The sequence below is a fragment of the Aquarana catesbeiana genome, linkage group LG02 (genome assembly GCF_042186555.1).
Source record: "Aquarana catesbeiana isolate 2022-GZ linkage group LG02, ASM4218655v1, whole genome shotgun sequence".
In the NCBI taxonomy this organism is placed as follows: Eukaryota; Metazoa; Chordata; class Amphibia; order Anura; family Ranidae; genus Aquarana; species Aquarana catesbeiana.
In genome coordinates, this window is record NC_133325.1 from 582,675,434 (window position 1) to 582,696,632 (window position 21,199).

Genomic DNA, 21,199 nt, shown 5'->3' on the forward strand with positions numbered 1-21,199 from the left:
TATGTTAGCCTGTTGGAATGGACGATTTATGTCCATTTTTATATATTCATTGTTCCCCTTTTTCTATCTCCTTCCTTTCAGTTTTAGCCTGGTTCCTTATATGCCCCCTGCAACTGCCCTTCACTACACCCCATCTGCTGCCTTTGGATGGCCCGGGTGCATGTTCCACTCAGACGAGGACACTTGAGGTAGGTGGGGCGTTGGACCACTGGGAGGACGGTTTATGAGCCATGCCGTACCATCAGTAGAGTACTTAATATATGGTTATGCATACTTTGTAATTTTTCTGTTATTTTCACGGTTTGTTTCTCTGTATTCATTACTAATAGAGCCATTATCGCATACTGGCAATTACTTACTCCCCTGAAGAAGCCATTGTTTGGCAAAAGATGTAGGGATCGCTACCGGCAATTGCTGTTACCTGGATATTTTGGCTAGTACTGACCAAATGTATATTCTGTATTTTATGCACCTTGGGTTGTTATGCCTGATGGTTTTATGTAATAAAAAGTAATTTTATACTATAAACATACTGTTTATTATACGCTGAGCACCGATATAATCCCTAGCTTCTACTCTACATTTATAATACATTATGTAAGTTTTGTTCAACAAAGCACCCCACTAAATGATATGGTGTGAACATAGTCTTGGGCATAGTTAATTTCCATGCATTCTGGCATGAGGCACTTTTGTACCATATGCAGAATGCATCTAAAGCACAAACGGCCTCTCATAAAAATTGCAGAGTTATGAGCGAGCTTACAAAAAAGAAAAAAAAATTAGCACTCATCGGACTGCTTCTACTAAAAACACATGTATCAAAAGAAGAAATGGCCGCACTCTGTACTCGATCAAAATTCTTTTATGCAGAAAATCCCAAAGTGTTGACTGAAAGCCTGTAGATGCATTTCACACACTCCAAGTGCGCTTAATCATTAAGGGGTAATGATTAAGCGCACTTGGAGTGTGTGAAATGCATCTACCAGCTTTCTGTCAACACTTTGGGATGTTCTGAATAAAAAAATTTTGATCGAGTACAGAGTGCGGCCATTTCTTCTTTTGATTATATGCAGAGACGAGCACCTGTCCAGATCATCAGGCTTTCAAAACCATACCTGGAGCAGTGAGTCTTGTTTGAAAAACACATGTATTGTTATAGCCTCCCCTTGCTCTGGGTGCCTCACACAGAACATAGTGATCAAATTTAAAATACTGGATATCATGCCTTTGGGGCATGCAGTGTTGCTCTATGCTAACTGGTAAAATCTGCATGCCACTTAACAGTGGCACAGTGTCAGTTATAGTTGCTACTGGCAAAAAATAAATAAAAAGTCAAGCTAGGAAAGATATCCTTAACGATCCCAGAACAAGATGAAGGGATACAACTCTGATTATCAACAGGTTAAGTGAGAACTCTTCCCATTCTCACATTATAGCATTTAAAGTCTATACTTGGCCTCAACTGAAACTCTGATGTGTCTCATGATCATCCTCTAACACTGGACTACAAATCAGAAAGGAAAAAATGGGGGGGGGGGGGGGGTAACATAACAGTCAAACTCAGCCTGTGGTAACATAACAGTCAAACTCTTTTACATCATTCCATCAGTACGACCCAGCTATTAACTTCTTTCTGGCCAACAGCATTTTTGTGATCTCCCCAGTACCCTGACCTTTTAAAGAATCTCTATGGTCACAGCAAACACTTTCATTTTAGAAGATTAGCATTGTTAATTGCAATATTTGGTGGACAGTCCAATGCAAGCTTGCTTGAAAAATCTCCTATTATCTTTGATTGCTGCCCATCTGCTGGTCATCTTTTTCCATTCTTTTTCCTCTGCCGATTCCTTTTGTTTACTTTCAACTAAGGATTACATCAGGAGTAGGCAACCTCAGCACTCCAGCTGTGGTGAAACTACAAATCCCATCATGCCTTTGCCTCTAGGAGTCATGCCTGTGATTGATCTAACAAGAGGTCGTTTTTCTTTTTTGCATTTGCCACTAGAGAATGTCTAGCTCATAAGTAATCTTTATGTTTTAACCACCTTCAATCCCAGCATGTTTTCTCATTTCAAAAAAAAAAAAAAAAAAAATTGTGGTAAAAATATTTTTAGGTACACTGTTGCATGTGCAAGTAATTGTCAAACTATCCAACAGTGAAAACTGAAAAATGGCCTGGTAATGAAGTAGTATTACAGGCTGATACTCAAGTGGTTAAGCTGCATTTCCCCAGCATAAGCAGAAAAAGTTTTGAATGCTAAACATCTCAGGCTGCCACTGCCAACCTATGTTTTTTAAAAATGCAAGCTACCTGGCTGTCATGCCGATTATTTTTGCTTTAATATTTGATGAATCACTGGTATAAAATAAGTGAACGATAGGAAATTCTGGCTTTATTTTCTGCATGCTTGTTCCAGGTCTGCAGCTCAGACGTAATGATTACAGATGCAGCCCCAAAACTTACACCTTTAGGGCGGCCGGTAATGACAGGTCAAACTGTTGTCTCATGACTTTTAAAGTTGAACTCCAGAGAAAATAGTCCTCTTTTGAAGTGGGGCTCGCCTTGAATTGCAAGGATTAAAATGTTGGTTTAGGTCCAGGGGCTGCAAAAAGTCAACTCCTGCGCGTTTATACATCCACTCCGGCAGATCAGTGGGTGTTCCTGGGTTTTCCAACACCAGGCCTCTGCAGCCCAGCTCGGTAAGACTGCCACCTAGTCCTCTGTTCATACCATTTAAGTTTTACCAGTTACCATCGAGTCTGCCCATTTTAATTATTTTTTTATTAACCTTGTTGTCCGACTATAGATCTAGGTTTATCCCAAGCATGTTTGAAGCGATTTACTGTTGACTGTCTCACCACCTCTGTTGGTAGTTTATGCCAATCAACTACCCTTTCAGTAAAATAATACTTTCTAAGATTCCTTTGAAATTTCTTCCAGTTAGTTTGAGGTCATGTCCCAGTGTTCTTGATTTTGGTTTCATATTAAAAAGACTGCCTTCCTTAACCATCATCACCCCTTGATGTATTTAAAGGTTTTAATCATGTCTCCTCTTTCCCTTCTTTCCTCCAGACTGTACATATTAAGTTCCTGAAGTCGCTCTCGATATGTTTTATCCCAAATACCTTTCACCATTTTTGTTACCAAACTCTTACCCAGTACAGAGCCTTGTGTTACCCCACTAGTGAATGGTCTCTGTTCTGAATGAACCCCATTTACAACCACACCTGGTATCGATCCTTTAGCCAACTACAGATCCACTGAACCACCTAAGGGTTAAGTCCTAGCTTGTACAACTTTTTTATTAGATCATTATGTGGAACTGTATCAAATGCCTTGCTGAAATCAAGATATGCTATGTCCACAGCACCACCATGGTCCAAAACACTGGTAATATAGTCAAAAATAGCAGATTAGTCTGACATGATCTGCCCTCAGTAAAGCCATTCTGCTTTGGGTCCAGCAAGCTGTTTATTTTTAGGTGATTAATGATCCTTTTCAGGAGTGATTCCATTAACTTGACTACAATATATGTCAAACTCACTAGCCTGCAATTGCCAGCTTCTAACTTGCTGCCCTTCTTGTGGATAGGTACAATATTAGCGGTCCGCCAGTCGTGGGGAACGTCTCCTGTTAGAAGAGATTGATTAAAAAGAGCAGTTAACGGTCCAACAACTATATCACAAAGTTCTCTTAGAACTCTGGGATGAATACCATCAGGACCTATTGCTTTATTAAGCTTTAACCAAGCCAGTTCCTCTGCTACCTGTCTCCAGAAATCCTAATAAACCGTACTAGAACCAATATGATGCTGCAACTTTTCGTTGGTGCAATTTATTTCTGAGAGGACTGAACAGAAGTAATTGCTTAAATGGTTTGCTACATCCTGGTCTCCCTCAACATATGTGCTGTGCCCAGTTTTCATCTTGGTGATCCCATTGTATTTTTTCCTTCTATCGCTAATGTACCTAAAGAAGTGCTTTAACAGACTAAGCAATTTCCGCCTCTTTCTGTGCTTTCTGGCAGCACTGATAATGTGTTTGACCTCTTTTTGTCTATTATATGGCTCTTTCAGCTACACCTCCTGTTTTCTTGAATCTTTTCCTTTACTATCTACTTACCTCTTTAGTGAACCATATTGTTTTTTTCTTCCGTTTATTCTTACCAACTTGCCTGCTATATAAAATCTAGTTGATAGGTTAGTAGACTTTAAATAGTGCCCACTGATTACTTACTCCCATTTCAGCAAAATTTTTACATAGTTACATAGTAGGTGAGGTTGAAAAAAGACACAAGTCCAACCTGTGTGTGATTATGTGTCAGTATTACATTGTATATCCCTGTATGCTGTGGTAATTCAGGTGATTATCTAATAGTTTCTTGAAGCTATCAATGCTCCCCGCTGAGACAACCGCCTGTGGAAGGGAATTCCACATCCTTGCCGCTCTTACAGTAAAGAACCCTCTACGTAGTTTAAGGTTAAACCTCTTTTCTTCTAATTGTAATGAGGGGCCACGAGGCTTATTAAACTCTCTTCTGCGAAAAAGTTTTATCCCTATTGTGGGGTCACCAGTACAGTATTTGTAAATTGAAATCATATCCCCTCTCAAGCGTCTCTTCTCCAGAGAGAAGTTCAGTGCTCGCAACCTTTCCCCATAACTAAGATCCTCCAGACCCTTTATTAGCTTTGTCGCCCTTCTTTGTACTCGCTCCATTTCCAGTACATCCTTGCTGAGGACTGGTGCCCAGAACTGGACAGCATACTCGAGGTGCGGCCGGACCAGAGTCTTGTAGAGTGGGAGAATTATCGTTTTATCTCTTGCGTTGATCCCCCTTTTAATACATGCCAATATTCTGTTTGCTTTGTTAGCAGCAGCTTGGCATTGCATGCCATTGCTGAGCCTATCATCTACTAGGACCTCCAGGTCCTTTTCCATCCTAGATTCCCCCAGAGGTTCTCCCCCCAGTGTATAGATTGCATTCAGATTTTTGCCACCCAAATGCATTATTTTACATTTTTCTACATTGAACCTCATTTGCCATGTAGTCGCCCACCCCATTAATTTGTTCAGGTCTTTTTGCAAGGTTTCCACATTCTGCAGAGAAGTTATTGCCCTGCTTAGCTTAGTATCGTCTGCAAATACAGAGATTGAACTGTTTATCCCATCCTCCAGGTCGTTTATAAACAAATTAAATAGGATTGGTCCCAGCACAGAACCCTGGGGATCCCCACTACCCACCCCTGACCATTCTGAGCACTCCCCATTTATCACCACCCTCTAAACTCGCCCTTGTAGCCTGTTTTGAATCCATGTACTCACCCTATGGTCCATGCAAACGGACCTTATTTTGTACAGTAAACGTTTATGGGGAACTGTGTCAAATGCTTTTGCAAAATCCAGATACATCACGTCTACGGGCCTTCCTTTATCTAGATGGCAACTCACCTCCTTTTGTCCTTTCAAAATCTAAAACTTTTTTCCAATCCTCTGCAGACACAGACTTTGGTTGCAAGGTTCTTGCATTCGCACTCTGAAGTTGGGTCTGTTCATCCTGTTGGCACAGTCTTGTTTGCCTAGTTGTTGCCCACCCTTCTCATTCATTGCTTGGGGACATCCCAGGGTTTATGAATACACAGCCTGTGTCCTACACCGGACAATTAGGATAAGAGAAATAGTACCTAGTAAAACTTAGAGACAGTATGAACAGAAGACCAGAAGGCAGCCTTACAGAGTTGGGCAACAGAGGCTTGGTGCCAAAATGCCCAGGAACCTACTACAGAGTGGAGTGGGCTTGCAACAGTGCAGGAGGTGGTTTTTGTTGAAGAGCATAACCTCTTGCATTCAAGTTACTTATTCATTATACAATGGTGGATTTTGAGGCAGGATGTTCTCCTTGCAAAGACTTGAGGAAAGAATAGAGGGAATGCATTTGATAGCAGTAGCTTTAAGGTATACTTTTAACAGCTCTCACTACAACCAGGCAATGTAGAGAATTCCTTTGGATGCTTAGAAGAGCACAGGGAGGGCAGAAAAATAAAAAATATCCCCATTGAGAAGGAATGCAGAAAACACCTTTGGAAGAAAGGATGATCTTGGACATAAAACAACCATGTCATTGTGGAGTATGAGGAAAGGCTCTTTATGGGAAAGAGCTCCCAAATTAGAGAGATGTCTGACAGACATGATAGCTACCAAAAAGGCTACTTTGCTGGCAAGAATCTCCAGGGGAACATCCCTAATGGGTTCAGAGGTTTCTGAAAAGGCAGAGAATCAAATTAAGGTCCCTGGGAAGCAGTGTGCTGCAAGGGAGGCCTGATCTTAGAAACACCCCGAAAATCCTTACAGGCATGACCCAAACTACAAATTCTACCATTTCACGAAGAAATGTTTTGTAGGTTTTTAAAACTTTCTTTGTGCCCAAAGGGGCATTGTGAGACAGAGGAAGGTCAAAACAATGCCAAGGCTTTTGCAGACAGAGGCAATGAGGTTTTCAATATTAACAAGCATATTGCATAAAGCTCCTTGGTTAGAATAGCGACAATCTGGGGACAGAAATCTTCCACGGCTTCCTTCAATACTGCCTTAATATCTTCATCCTTTCATGTCTGCATCCTCTAGGATTGCCATATGAGGATCTGACGCTGGTTGTGAAACGGGAGTAGGAAAAGAGGCGGGGTGTTTCTGAGCCCAGGACAAAGATGGCTGTATTAATGTTACATAGTCAGGTTGAAAAAAGACAAGTCCATCTAGTTCATCCAATAAAGGGGGGGGGGGATCATACAATCCCATACCTACAGTTGATCCAGAGGAAGGCAAAAAAAAAACCCAGCAAAGCATGATCCAACTTTCTCCAGCAGACGTAAAAATTGCTTCCTGATCCCCTGAGAGGCAATCGGATATTCCCTGAATCAACTTTACCTATAAAATGTTAGCATCTAGTTAGATTATGTACATTTAGGAAAGAATCCATGTCTTTTTAAAGCAAGCTGCTGAGCTAGCCAGAACCAGCTCTTGAGGGAGTCTATTCCACATTTTCACAGCTCTTACTGTGAAGAAACCTTTCCATATTTGGAGACTAAATCTCTTTTCCTCCAGATGTAAAGAGTGCCCCTTTGTACTCTGATGACCTTAAAGTGAATAACATATCACCAAGTTCACTATATGGACCACTTATGTATTTATACAGGTTGATCACATCCCCCCTTAATCTCTTCTCAAGAGAATAAATTTAGCTCATAGTTGAGCTCCTCCATGCCTCTCATCAGTTTGGTTGCTCTTCTCTGCACTTTCTCCGGTTCCCCAATATCCTTTTTTTGTGAACTGGTGCCCAAAACTGAACTGCATATTCCAGATGAGGTCTTATTAATGATTTATACAGGGGTAAAATGATCTGTCTGGAGTCCATACCTCTCTTAATACAAGAAAAGGACCTTGTTCGTTTTGGAAACCACAGCTTGGCATTGCATATTATTATTAGGTAACCGCTTTTGTGGGGAAAAATAAATAGCAAATAAAGAAAAAATAATACAGCACATATGATCGCGACACTAATCATTTTGTAATTGAATTGAATGAAAAATTACCTTCCCTTTTCAATCTGCAGCCAATGTAATTTTCTGAGAATACTTTGCAATATGGCTACCTGGAGTTTCCTGTACAGAGTTGTACTGACCACTCCCCAGAAACCTAATTTCCTTGTGTTATTGGCTCATCAATTTTCCCAGAAGTCTGCCTAAGAAAGTCAGATTTCAGGCATCCCTTGCAACAAAAATGTCATTTTTTGAGAGATACTTTCAATAGGAACCCATCTAAATGGATGCAGGCCCAGCAGATTTCTTATTTAGTGTCCTGTAGCTCCACACCTGACAGTTAATTATGAAACCACTCCCATTAGACCTACTCAGAACAGAGGCACAGAGAAACACACGGATTTCTTCAGAACAACAAAAAGTAGGAATCTGCAACAAAGTTTGTTAAAATCCTTGCAATGTACATAGATCACCCAGAGGGGAATTTTTTTTTTCCTCAACAAAAATGGAGTTACGCTTTAAGCTTATGATCTACCAGAACACCTAGATCCTTCACCATTGATTACCCCAGTTGTACTCACCCTAGTATGTATGTGATACTAAACATTTATTTAACTGCTTGCCAACCGCCGTCTGTACATTTACGTCGACAGAATGGCACGGCTGCGCAAATGGGCGTAGCTGTACGTCCCTTTGAATTTGCCGCCGTACCATTGCGTGCGCGCCGGCACGCGCACCCGCCTCGAGCTCTGTGAGGAGGATCGCGGGTCCCGCGGACTCGATGTCCGCGGGGAAATCCCCCCGACTGTCTCACAGAGAGGAATAACGGAGAGATGCTAATGTAAACAAGCATCTACCCGTTCTGCCTAGTGACAATGTCACTGATCACAGCTCCATGTGATTGGGTGCGGTGATCAGTGACGTTCCACTCGTAGCCACGCCCCCTAACAGTTAGAATCACTCCCTAGGACACACTTAACCCCTTCACTGCCAGTGTCATTTTTACAGTAATCAGTGCAATTTTATAGCACTAATCGCTGTAAAAATTACAAGGGTCCCAAAAATGTGTCAAATTTGTCCGATGTGTCCGCCCTATTGTCGCAGTCACGATAAAAAACGCAGATCGCCGCCATTACTAGTAAAAAATTTTTTTATAAAAATACCATAAAACTATCCCCTATTTTGTAGATGCTATAACTTTTGCGCAAACCAAACGCGTATTGCGATTTTTTTAACCAAAAATATGAAGAAGAATACGTATCGGCCTAAACTGAGGGAAACAATTTTTTTATATACATTTTTTGGGGATATTTATTATAGCAAAAAGTAAAAAATTAGTTTTTTTCAAAATTGTCGCTTTTTTTGTTTATAGCGCAAAAAATAAAAACCGCAGAGGTGATCAAATACCACCAAAAGAAAGCTCTATTTGTGGGAAAAAAAGGACGTCAATTTTGTTTGTGAGCCATGTGGCACAATTGTCAGTTAAAGCAACGCAGTGCCGAATCGCAAAAAGTTCTCAGGTCTTTGGCCAGCCAAATGGTCAAATGGGCTTAAGTGGTTACATTTATTTTTAAAACAGGTTATGCCTACCTGCTCTGTGCAATATTTTTGCACAGAGCAGCCCCGATCCTCCTCTTGAGATCCTCCACTGGCGCTCCTGGCTTCTCCCACTTTTAAAGTACCCCCCAAGGGGTACTTCTAAGGGGGGTACTCATGCAGGCTCACTCCTGACCCCATAGACAAAGACTCACTTCTGTGTCCATAGACAAAGAAAGCAGAGCTTTGCCCCACTCCATCATAGGATTTGATAGACAGTAGCAGGAGCCAATAGCTCCCCCAATATCAACCTGTCCTGTAACGAGTGAGAGTGGAGAGAGCCTCGGTTCTCATGCAGAGCGCTGGATTGAGATGAGGCTCAGGCAAGTATGGGGGGGGGGGGGGTTGTGGGAATATCCATGACACAGATGGGTTATCACCCTAATATGCAAAGAATGCATTGTGGTAAAAAAAAAAACCCGTAAGGCTTTAGAACCACTTTAAGGCCGTAAACTGTCCTAAGCAATGTGATAGATGCAGAAAATTCTGCTTTAGTCAATCAGGTCACTTGATGTGTGCCTGAAATAGAGCAAGATTTGAATGCCGAGAGCGATGTTCAAACAGAGTTCTGCTCAGGTGCAAGAGACTTATTGTCACTCTGGGGTTGAGTGTTCTGCAGGCCTTTAGAAGAGCCACTGTTCACCTGTGATTTTGAATTTGGCTTCCTTTCACCTGGTCTCTACTATAACTACAAATGAGGGTAATCCCCTTTGGAGTACTCAGAGTAGACAGTGTGGCAGATAAAGTGTTCCAGAAGGAGGAGTACACAGTAACCCCAGGTATAGACCATCCTGTAAGGAACCATCATGGAGAATGGGCGGGAGGAAGCGCCTGAGTACCTTATGAGGGCTCTAGGTGTAAGTGGCATTTTGCAACCAGTGGTGTGAATGGTTAAATTTCAGTGCAAAGTTTGAAAGGCTTGCACTATAAAGTGAATACATTCCAAACATAGCCCCTGTTTTAACAGTAATGGTCAAAAATACAGGGTGACCGGTCTTATCTGTCCAAAACGCTGAGCTGTATATAATGTTCAGGCTTTGCCAGTGGGCATACCCCCAAAGTGGTCTTAACCACTTCAATAAAAAGGCACTTTCACCCCCTTCCTGCTCAGGACAATTTTCAGCTTTCAGTGCTGCCGCAATTTAAAGGACAATTGCGCAGTCATGCAACATTGTACCTACATAAATAGAGCTTTCATTTGGTGGCATTTAATCATCACTGGGTTTTTTTAATTTTTTGCTAAACGAAAAAAAAGCAAAAATTTTTTAAAACAAAACACTTTTATTTCTGCAAATACCGTATTTATCGGCATATAACACGCACTTTTTTCCCCTGAAAATCAGGGGAAAATCGTGGGTGCGTGTTATAGGCCGATCCCCCCCCAATTGTGTGTGATCGGAGCGATCGCGGCAATTGCCGAGATCGGCGCCGACATACACAGCCGTGTGGAACGTCAAATACGGCGCCGAGACTGCAGGGACTCGGCGGAGCGGAGCTACACATAGCCGAGAGTCCTCGGGTTTTCTCGGCGCCGCTTACAGTCCCGCCCATATGGTGGAACTGGGCGGGACTGTAAGCGGCGCCGAGAAAACCCGAGGACTCTCAGCTATGTGTATCAGCGCTCCGCCGAGTCCCTGCAGTCTCGGCGCCATATTTAAATTTACACAGGGCTGTGTATGACGGCAGGGATCGCGGCGATCCCACAAAGCTGCACGGGGGCAAGGCTGCACGGGGGGGCAAAGCTGCACTGGGGCAAGGCTGCACTGGAGAAAGGCTGCACTGACAAGGCTGCACTGACATGGCTGCACTGACATGGCTGCACTGGGGCAAAGCTGCACTGACAAGGCTGCAATGGACACTGGGGCAAGGCTGCACTGACAATTCTGCACTGGGGCAAAGCTGCACTGACAAGGCTGCACTGACAAGGCTGCAATGGACACTGGGGCAAGGCTGCACTGACACTGACAAGGCTGCAGATGGACACCGATAACGCTGCATTGATGGGCATTTTAATGTAAGTTTTTCTTCCTTAAACTTTACTCCTAAAAGTTTTTTTCCTTAAAATTCCCTCCTTAACTTGGGTGCGTGTTATACGCCGGCGCGTGTTATACGCCGATAAATACGGTAAGTAGCTTTTCTTCTTCGCTGATGAGGCTGCACCGATAGAGCTGCAGTGATAATTAGTGCCCAGATTATCAGTGTAAATGTCCCCTGTAACAGGCAATGACAGCGCTGAGGAAAGAAAATGTCAATAACCAGCATTTGTTTACAAATGATCGGCTGTGACTGGACACAGCTGATCGCATAGTAAAGAGATTACGTCATTGGCTATGTACCCCAATCGGTGATGATACAACTCACCACAAATTGCTGCAATGCAAAGGGCGTCACATGTTGTCCAGTCTAAATGATATAGCCACCGGCCGTCATTCTGCTATAGGCCGGGCGGGAAGGTGTTAAGGGACTGGGTTCCATAAGGATGGACCACAGCCCTAGACCTGTATAGCACCCTGTGGCTGACTCAACACACAAATTGCCAAGGTGAACATACATGCAGGATCCAGTGCCCAAAGCAATATTGCAGACTGTCCCCACATTGTGTACAGCTCTCAAGGTTTTACCAAGCAGCAATCCAGATACACTGCTTCTGTGTATGCATTCGAAGACTGTGAGGTGTTGATTGAAGCGTTCAGAAAACAAACAAAAAATCAAACTAGTCAAGCAGAAGAGGTCCATCTTAACACACTAGCAAAAAAACTGAGGACTATAGGAGTGGGGCAGGATTATAGGGAAGGCTCCCTGAGGAATGGGGGCCAGAACACACCCATAAACCATGGCGTATGAATATGTTGCCTCTGACCTGTACTGTACGATTAAGATAGCATTTTTATTTACCTGATACTCCGCTCCTGTAACCTCCCTCTGCACTGCTAGACTGGTCCCCACAGCCCCTTCTCCCTTATGCTCCAGTGGTCACAGGTCCTCTGACATCAAGTGAGGATGCTAAAGGACAGTCCACTGCTGGGTCATAGGGAAGTAGAGGAGGACTGCTTCTGGTGGTCGCCAGATCCAAATGAGCATTTCATTCTTGTGGTGCGGAGGCGGATCCACTGCAATGGATTATTTTTCCTTTCCCCAAAGGTAGGCTGAAAGATTTACTGTGCATTAAAAAGCATGGAGTAGAAGAAAACAGCTGTCAGAGAAGTTTGCAGTGTCAGACCACCAACCATTGCTACCCACGAGACCTTAATTTCTTACCATGCTAAAGACTGGACTGCCAGCTTCAAGCATCTCAAATATCGGACAAATAGCAAGGATGCATGCAAATAACTGGCTTTAGGATCGTAAGATCACAAAAAATATTTTCCAATTTTCATTCAAAGCTCTTTGTAAAATGAGGGGGATTTTCCTAGCCAAATGCACTCATCTTAAAAATAGAAACATGTTTCTTTACAGTGTTATAGTGAATTATACCAGTCATGTTTGATACAACATCACTTAAATTGTAAACTGGCAGATCAAACTTTTTATTATGGATCTGAGTGCAGCTCTATTGTTTTTTATGTCCCATTCAGAAAGTGCATGAAATGCTGCAAATTTGAGCTGTGTTAAGATGCATAAGGTCAAAATAGACAATTCTTTGTCTAGGGTCAGTAAATTAAGTGTGTACACATAAATGCATGTACAAACATACACATTTAAATGTAATGAAATTCAATGAAAGTCAAATTTGAGGCTAAAACACTGTACAGATCTGTGCGAGTCTGTGCATCTATGCCTGCGCGTGTGTCTGTGCATGCCTGTCTGTGCATCTGTCTGTGCATGCCTGCGCGTCTGTCCTGCTGCAAATTTGAGCTGCGTTAAAATTTGTAAGGTCAAAATAGACAATTCTTTGTCTAGGATCAGTCTATCGTCGTCTATGGTGGGGATGGATTTTGCTGCGTGCTGGTGCCAAGTTTCCACCCCTCAGGATCACTGCAGGTGTGGAGAAAAGCTGCGTAAGAGAATATGGAGGAGAGATGAGGAGGAGATCCAGGAATCAGGATAAGGGTCAGGGCAAGCAACAGATGAATCCAAGAGATGCCTCGTCTATCGTTGTCTATCTAAGGTGGGGATGGATTCTGTGTGTGTAAACGCATGCAGTTTACGGAACATTTTTATGTATATTTGTATTGTATGGTGGCAGCAGTGGAACCAATTTTGTTTTAAATCTTTTTTCTTACCCACAATATTTCTGACAGCAAGATTTTGCTTAGATGATCGGTAATTGTATTACGTCTATGTGCATGCAGCCCTAAAAAGTGTTTTTTCTGCACTACAGTTTTGTGTTGACGTGGAACTGAACAAAGCAGTTAGGATTTGCTAGGTTTTAGGGAACACCAAGATATGGTAATTAAAATCAAGTGCAAAAAGTCCATACAACAAAATCCACCCAGTGTTGCTAGTAGTGATATTACACCAATGTGCTGCTGCTCTTTGAAAAAAAATAGTGCAGTCCACTTTAATACAAATATCCTCCAACTCAAGACATCTTGCGTGCACCTGTGATCCCTCTCCCTTTCAGATGAGAACTCACCGACTTCATATGCCTCCTATTCCCATGGTTGGCAAATCCGCTTTTTGGTTTAAAACACCAACTCCAGTATGGTTGTTAAACCGTGCCTCTGTATAGTTCACAATTAAGCAGATGTCATGTAGGAGAAATAAGGAAAAACTTTCAGTGGTACAGTAACCAAACCACCAAAATTTATTTAAAAATGAAAAGGCGTTCACACTGATGAAAAACACTTCATGCAATTTTAGTCCCCCTGTCATGAAGTTGGAAGTGATAAAACGCATCGGGGTGGCCACACAGTGATCAGAGGAGATACCAGGACGGAAACAAAATGTCTGATGGTGGTAAGATCCAACACAGATACAGCACCCGATGTGGCTTTATACTAAAAAAATGCACAAATAGTTTTTAATCAATGTGAGCGGTGCTTTTATTTTTAAAAAAATTTTGGTGGTTTGGTTACTGTATCATTGGAAGGTTTTTCCTTTTTTTTTTTTTTCTCCTACACGACACTTGCTCGTGAACTATACGGAGGCGCAGTTTAACATCCATACTGGAGCTGGTGTTTAAAAGCATATGAAGTCAGTGAGCTCTCATCTGAAACAGAGAGGGATCACTGGTGCACGCGAGGTGGTGTCTTGAGTTGGAAGATATTTGTATTAAAAAGAGGACTGCACCCCGCTAGCAGCCAAATAGCACAGCGAAATTGATGGAAAAGCATCGCTTTACCCCCGATGTACCCACCGCCCCAGTGTGAAAGGGGCCTTAGCACTGAATTTCTTCTTACATGTAAGATTATGCTAATTGTGCCCAAGCAGAATGCTGAAAAAAAAAAAAAAAAAAGGCACGGCACTTCCTAGTTTGTAAGTGCCTCTAGGCATTGCTGTGCCTACAGATTCATCACTTTATAGCTGCAGTGTGACTTTAAAGATGGCTATATCACTTAAAAAATGTTTAATTCAGCCTGAAGGACATTGTATTCGGACAGCCACTGGATCTCATTAAATGCAGTCTGTTTCCAAAATTTTAAAATCAAAAGATTTTGGTGACCGAGCCATTCACAAAGTGATTTTCAAACAAGTTCATTAGGAATTGTCTGGAATTCGAAGTGTATGGCCAGCTTAAGGCTCTGCAGTCCATTGACCGCTAGTCTCCAGAGATTTAGAGCAAGTATTGAGGTCACTCCTGTGTTGTTCATGGTTTGTCTTGCTAGAAGCTCTGACATGGGTGAAGCAAAACTCTGCCTCTACCAAGGTGGTCACATCTACATACACACAGTGAAGAATAAGGGCCCTTTCACACTTATACATTCTTTTCCTGCATTTTTACCTGGCAAAAGAGAAACCTACGGGCCTCTTTACACCACAGCGTTACAGGTACAGTGTGTTCTGAAAATTCCTGAATGCTGCATCTTTGGTGCGGTTTTGAAAACCTCAAACACGCAATTTCCCATTGAAATGAAAGGAGATAGTGGTAAAAACAGCGATTTGCGTTTTTGGTGCATTTTGAGTCACATGTTCATTTTCACGGGCGCAAGCAATCCAAAAATGCACGAGAAGTCCCCAGGAAACACAGCATGTGTTTTTACAGCGATTTTGCTACAGAGCAGTGTGAAAGGGCCCTTAGTTATAAGTAATTAATAGTGGAGAGTTTAACTGCAAGGAAACCATAGGCAATACTTCCCCGTTTGCCTTTTTTCTGGGTTTAGCTTTCAGTTTCCTAACCTTTTTGCCTCACAAACTTGCACCCAAAGCTAGGTTCGAAATATGTACCCTCACGTGATAAAAAATTATCTTGTTGCTACGTGATAAAAAATTATCTTGTTGCTACTTTTGTGTTAATTTACAAGACCACGTATAATGACTTTCTCCTTTTATTAACTTGGCTCTTTGTGTCTTTTGTTTTTTCCAAGGGCCTAAGTTATCAAGAGATCATTTGATCACATAGGTTTTTTTGCGAATATCCTAAGCATCACATCCATTACAATGTGTTTGTGCAATCCCACTATATTAACAACTATGCAGCGGGGCCACTTTAACAATTAATTTAGACTGCAAACACGCAGGCATGCCATAAACCAGTTGTTGGTCCAGGTTAAAAAAAAAAAAAAGAAAAAAATGGACACAATGCATACAAATATTTGATATTAAGAAATGAAACAAAATAAAGCAGTTTTTAACATTGTGCAAGTCAACTTAGAACTTATTGAAGAGTACACAGCTCAATTACAAGGAGATAGAGATAGAGATAGAGATAGAGATAGAGATAGAGATAGAGATAGAGATAGAGATAGAGATAGAGAGATATATATATATATATATATATATATATATATATATATATATATATATATATATTGTGCAATTGTATCAAAACATATTGTAGCCTATTTCTCACCTCACCCCTTTGACTCCGCTGCTCCTGATGACTCCGGACATGCCACTCCCCCTAGAGGGAGGTGACTGTGAAGTTGTCCTCTGGTATGTTCTCGGGTCCCAAGAAACCACCCTTCAGGTTCGGGGGTGAAAGGACTGGGGGACCCTGGGGAGGGAAGGCTGGGTAACGATAAGTATCCTGGAGCTGCACCATGGAGTCTCTCTGCACAGGGGAATGGGTAATATCACTGATCAGGGGGCAGGGATATGAGGCTCTGTGATGCCCCCTTACCATGTCCAGCGTCTCTTTGTCTCTTTTAGGGCTTGGGATATGAGGGCTCAGGCAGGACACACCCTCTGCTCGCCTGCCCATGAAGTCTGAAAGTAATCCACCCTTACCATCATAAGGAGGACTGCGGGGTGGATACCAGTAGCCAGCGTTCTTGCAGCTGGGAGGGTCATAGCGATGGTGTGTTGTGGGTTGTGGAGGAAGTTGCTCCCTACAAGAGGGTAAGTGGGGGGGCAGGCTGTGTTTCAGGGGATCACAGGATGAGTGGGGAGGGGGTACAAGTTTTCTTCCCTCCCCTGGCCGCAGCTCAAGCGTTGGGGAGCAGTTAGGGGAAAAGGGAGAGTCTTGTAGCGGGTGATCATACCCCAGTCCAGGTGGGGGTGGTGGAGGATGTGGGGCACCAGTGTTGGTGTTGCCAACTGTAGGGAGATGGGAGAAGTGTTTACTAGATTCAAGCTCTGTGGAGGGAGGGCCCAGCCCAGGAGAGTCACTCTGGAAGCCAAATGTGCCATCTGAAGGGGTAGATGGATTCATGGAATAGGGTCCAGAGAAGTCACAAGGAGGCTCCCTCTCACCCACCCCATACGCCCGCGAGTGGGAGGGCAAAGGTGACATGCTGCTATCTCCACTATAGCAGTCCAGTCCTAAATCTGAGGTGTCTTGAAAGAGGGAGTTGACTGAGGAGGATGGTGGTGGAGCAGGTGGTTTTGGGGAAAATTTAGCTTTGCTTGAACCCCTCTCTTTCTTGTTGGTTGTACAATTTCCACCTCGCCCACCTCTTGGGCCCCTGGGCCCTCCTCCTCTTTTGGTGGGAAATCCAGATGGGGGAGCGGTAGCAGATGATGATGAAGATGAAGGGGAGGATGAAGAAAAGCCCAGGTGGTGGTGGGGTGATGGCTCAAATATATCGGTTTTCTTTCTTCTGCCTCTGCCAGGTTTAGCTGTTTGGTGGAAGAGGACAGTTTGGTTCCAGCTGTAACCTGGTGCAGATGATGTGTCATTCCAGTCCATCATCAATTTTTCAAGGCTGGAGAGACTAGACTGCCCTTCACTAGATGAGGCTTCACTGTTGGCCCTGCGATAGCCTGCACCAGGTTGAGTGTACTGTGTACTGTCAGAGGATGACTCTGACAAGTTGTCAGTGTTTTGTTTAGCCTTCTGTGGTGTATAGTTGCTTATGTCCAAGATGACATTAGATTCAGTCATGTGGCAGTCAAACCCAGGCCCATAAAGTTGCCCAAAATTATCAGGGCCCCAATCAGACTGTCCATAACCTTGTCGAAATCCCCATTGCCCTGTTCCTACTGATGCTGGAAAGGTGCGACTGTTTTCACCGGGAAACATAGGACCAGACACCTTAGGCAACATATAACCTGCAGGTGAAGAGGTGCCTGAACGGCTTTCACTCCTAAGTGGTGGATATGGTGGCAACTCTGATGTGCTGAAAAAGGGACTTTTAGCTACATTAGACCCTGAACCTGCTGCTGACATCTGTTGTTGCTGGCTAAAGCTAGTGCTACTATGGGCACTGCCCGGTGATGACGGGAGACTATTGCCACCACCAGTGAAGGAAAAGCTACAGTCCTTATTACCCAAGCAGTCAGGTGGAGCAGGGTACTGCTTGTTTGGTGCAAAAATTCCATGACCAGGTAAGTTTTGACCAGTAGATCCTTGAAAGGCTCCAAACTGGCCAAAGTTTCCAGAATGCTGGGAATTGGGAGAACGCGACAACAGCTTTTGAAAGGCATCAGATCCACGGCATTCTTGTTGGGTAAGTGACACATAATTTGTGTTTCCCCGGTTGGGGGGGAAGGGCTGCCTGGAGGTTGCTGAACTTTGGTATGATGATTCTGGGTTTCTAGATTTCCCTCCCCGAGAATTGGGGTATGACTGAAGTGCCCTTGGGTTGGGTGAGGCTGATGACCCAGAGAAGGCAGATGCAGATTTTCTTGCTTCTTGTCTCTGTGCAACAGAAGAAAAATCCACAAGGTCAGAAGAGTCATCAGAGTCCAACAGAGATCGGAAGTAGCCTGTAAACAGTCCATGACGATCCTGCCCTCCACTTTCACTCTGGGTAACAGATCCTGTTCCACCATAAAAACCTGAACGAGATGGTGAGCCATCATGCAAGGCAGAAAAACCTGTGCGTTCTGGTCCTTGGTAACTGCAAGGTCGATTACCTGACTGACTGTTGGAAAGCTGTGATGCCCATGGACCACTTTTACTCTCACCACCCCAATCCGACACACCTTGGTAGCTAGGTTCTTCTCCCATGTCACCCAGCAGAGCACCATTTTTTCGAGATCTTCTCTTGCGCTTGGGTTTAGCATTAGGATCTGGTTCAGGCTTTGGCTGTCTCCGTTTTCGTGGTTTCAAAGGATCAATGGTTCTTGGTTTTGTTTTCTTCTTCCCAATGCCTTCAAAAAACTCACTGAAAGAACAGCGAGATAGCTCTGCATTGTGGCTATTGCAAGCTCCTCTTCGCCCTGGCCCTCCCCCACGACCTCCTCTTCTCCTATAGCCCTGAACTCTATGAAGGTATTGAGATATATTAGGAGTTCCAGGTGCTTGGTGCACAGACTCTGGTAATGTTGGTGTCCAACAACGAGGAGGTGAAGTTCTCGATGCTCCTTGACTTTGTCGGTTGAGAAAAGCAAGTTTTGCCAGTACATCACTGTAGTCAGATTTGCTGTCATTAGTGTCTGCAACATAAGAAGGCTGCGGTGATTGTAGTTTTTGCTTCCGTCGTCTTCTTTTCTTCGCAAACTCTCCTTCTGGAACTGGTTGAGGGGGCATGGGAGTAGGCTGTGGTGGTAGTGTGGGTTCAACAGGAGGTGGTTGAGGAAGGATTGGTGGTGTATCCCTAGCCAAGACCAAGTTCTTGGGAGGTCGACCACGTCGTCTCTTAAGAATGATTGGAAGTTCACCAGGTGGAAACACCATTACTACATTACGTCCATTGTTTTTCATCTTTAGAAGGGAGGTGGGACCTGGGCCTGAACCACCAATCAACTCTCCTCCCTCCACACTTAGAGTGCTACTGAATGAAGATACTTTATAGCTTGTTTTATTTCTCCTTCCCATTGGCATTGGAATTCTGGCAATCCGAACTACCATTTTGCGTATGCCCCTACGTTTTGGCTTTGGTGGTGGACCCTGCTGTACATCAGCTTCTGCTGTGGGTGGTTTGTGATGAACAGCAGGAACTGGAAATAGTGCATTTTGTTCATTAAGTCTGTAAGCCCTGGGTTCCTCTGGTGTTCGATAAGGAGGCATTACAAATGCACGGGAAAGGCTGCTCTCAGATGCCCTTGGCCTTCCAGGTCTTCTCCTCCTTCCCCTGCCTGATCTGTCACTTCTGCGGCCTCTGAAACCAAACCGATGTCCGCGGCTAGAAAATGGAGTTCGTCTAAGGGTTTCTGATGTTTGAGAAAAGAGAGGTAGCATCCATGGCATTTCATCAATCTGTTGTTCTACAGTACTTTCCTTTTCTTTGTAAGTGTCTTCTATTTGGCTACACTTGTCTACCTCAATGTCATCTTCATCATCTGAAGATTTATCTTTATCACCACCTCCTGTTCTTTCCTGCTTTTTAATATCTATAATAAGTTCCTGACTTTCATTTATTTTACCCTGCTCTGCTTCAATCTTCAGATCTTCCTGGTCTTCAATTTTAACTGCAGATTCCCCTTCCTGCTCTTCATCTGATGACTCTTCTTGTTTACTTTCCTCCAGCTCCTCACCAGATTCATCATCTTGTTTAAGCTCTTCATGCTCTTCATGCTCCTCCCCTGATTCCTCCTCACCCTGTGTATTCTTTTGTTCCTCCACAAAACAGGATTCCGGTTTAAATATTTCCTGCTCAGCAGATTCCGCTTCATGTTTACTTTCTTCATGTTCTTCCCCAGACTCCTCAATTTCATGCTTACTCTGCTCGTCACCTGATGACTCGTCTTTATCATTTTGATTCACAGTCCTTATATTGCTTGAACTTTCTCCCACATTACTACTACTACTATTATCTTCTTCCCTTTCTTCTACAGTGTCTGTAGGCTGTGGTTCCATCCAGGCAAGAGCTGCAAGCTCTCGAAGAACATTTGAACTGGCAGACTCAGAAAAGTCTGGGTTGGGGGAGACAGGGTTTGTTTCTTTATCCACTGTTTCTGAAGGCTTTTCTTCAGGGCTTCTCAGTCCACAAGCAAGGCTTTGAGAAGAAAAAAAGCTGTACTGTAATCCTGGTTCAGCATCTTCAGGCTCTGATGATGGGCTGGTGACATGGCTGTAATTAAGGCGGACACCACTGGATCGCAGGTCATTGGATAGTTGGCTAAGGTCCTTCATGATATCCATCAAACGCACAACTGGTTGAAGGTTGACACGACCATTGCCACATTTGCTTTTTAATAGAGCGATTATTCCATCAACACCTAATTTTGGAGCTCCTGCTGATGAACGGCAGAAGGGTTTGCTTGAGCGACCCCAGGAGTGCTGGGATCGAGCGTCTTCACCTTGGTGTTCTTGATTGGCAATGGTGGTGCCTGGAAAGAAAAGAAAAAGGGTTACGTTTTTTAAAAAGGGATGGTATAGTTTTTGTTTTTTTTAAAATCTTCATTACATATACTAGATCTGCTTCCTACACAGTAGTTGTGCTTTATCAAACCAAAATAGAATATAAAGGCAGCCATACATAAATCGAAATTTGGCGAGTTCAGCCGAATTTCGACCCATGTATAGGCAGGCTGGTTGTACAGAAGAAGTAGATCCTACATCTATAGATTTCCCAAAAAAGCACTGATGATGAAGCTTTCCCAGGGTACATCTGTACAGCCCTGGTTATATCATCAGTGCC

At 43.3% G+C, this 21,199-nt stretch overlaps 1 protein-coding gene across 5 annotated transcripts in view; it reads right to left on the reverse strand.

Moving 5' to 3' along the window:
• Nucleotides 1-21,199, reverse strand: part of AHDC1 (AT-hook DNA binding motif containing 1) — a 149,404-nt gene that overhangs the window by 28,226 nt on the left and 99,979 nt on the right. For 3 of the 5 annotated variants that reach the window (XM_073616187.1, XM_073616183.1, XM_073616184.1), the window contains exon 4: nucleotides 16,084-20,888. In XM_073616187.1, the coding sequence (XP_073472288.1) occupies nucleotides 16,135-20,888 (4,754 nt within the window). In that variant the 3' untranslated portion in view covers nucleotides 16,084-16,134. The remainder of the gene's footprint in view (nucleotides 1-16,083; nucleotides 20,889-21,199) is intronic. The other 2 variants (XM_073616185.1, XM_073616186.1) reach the window with 1 other exon arrangement.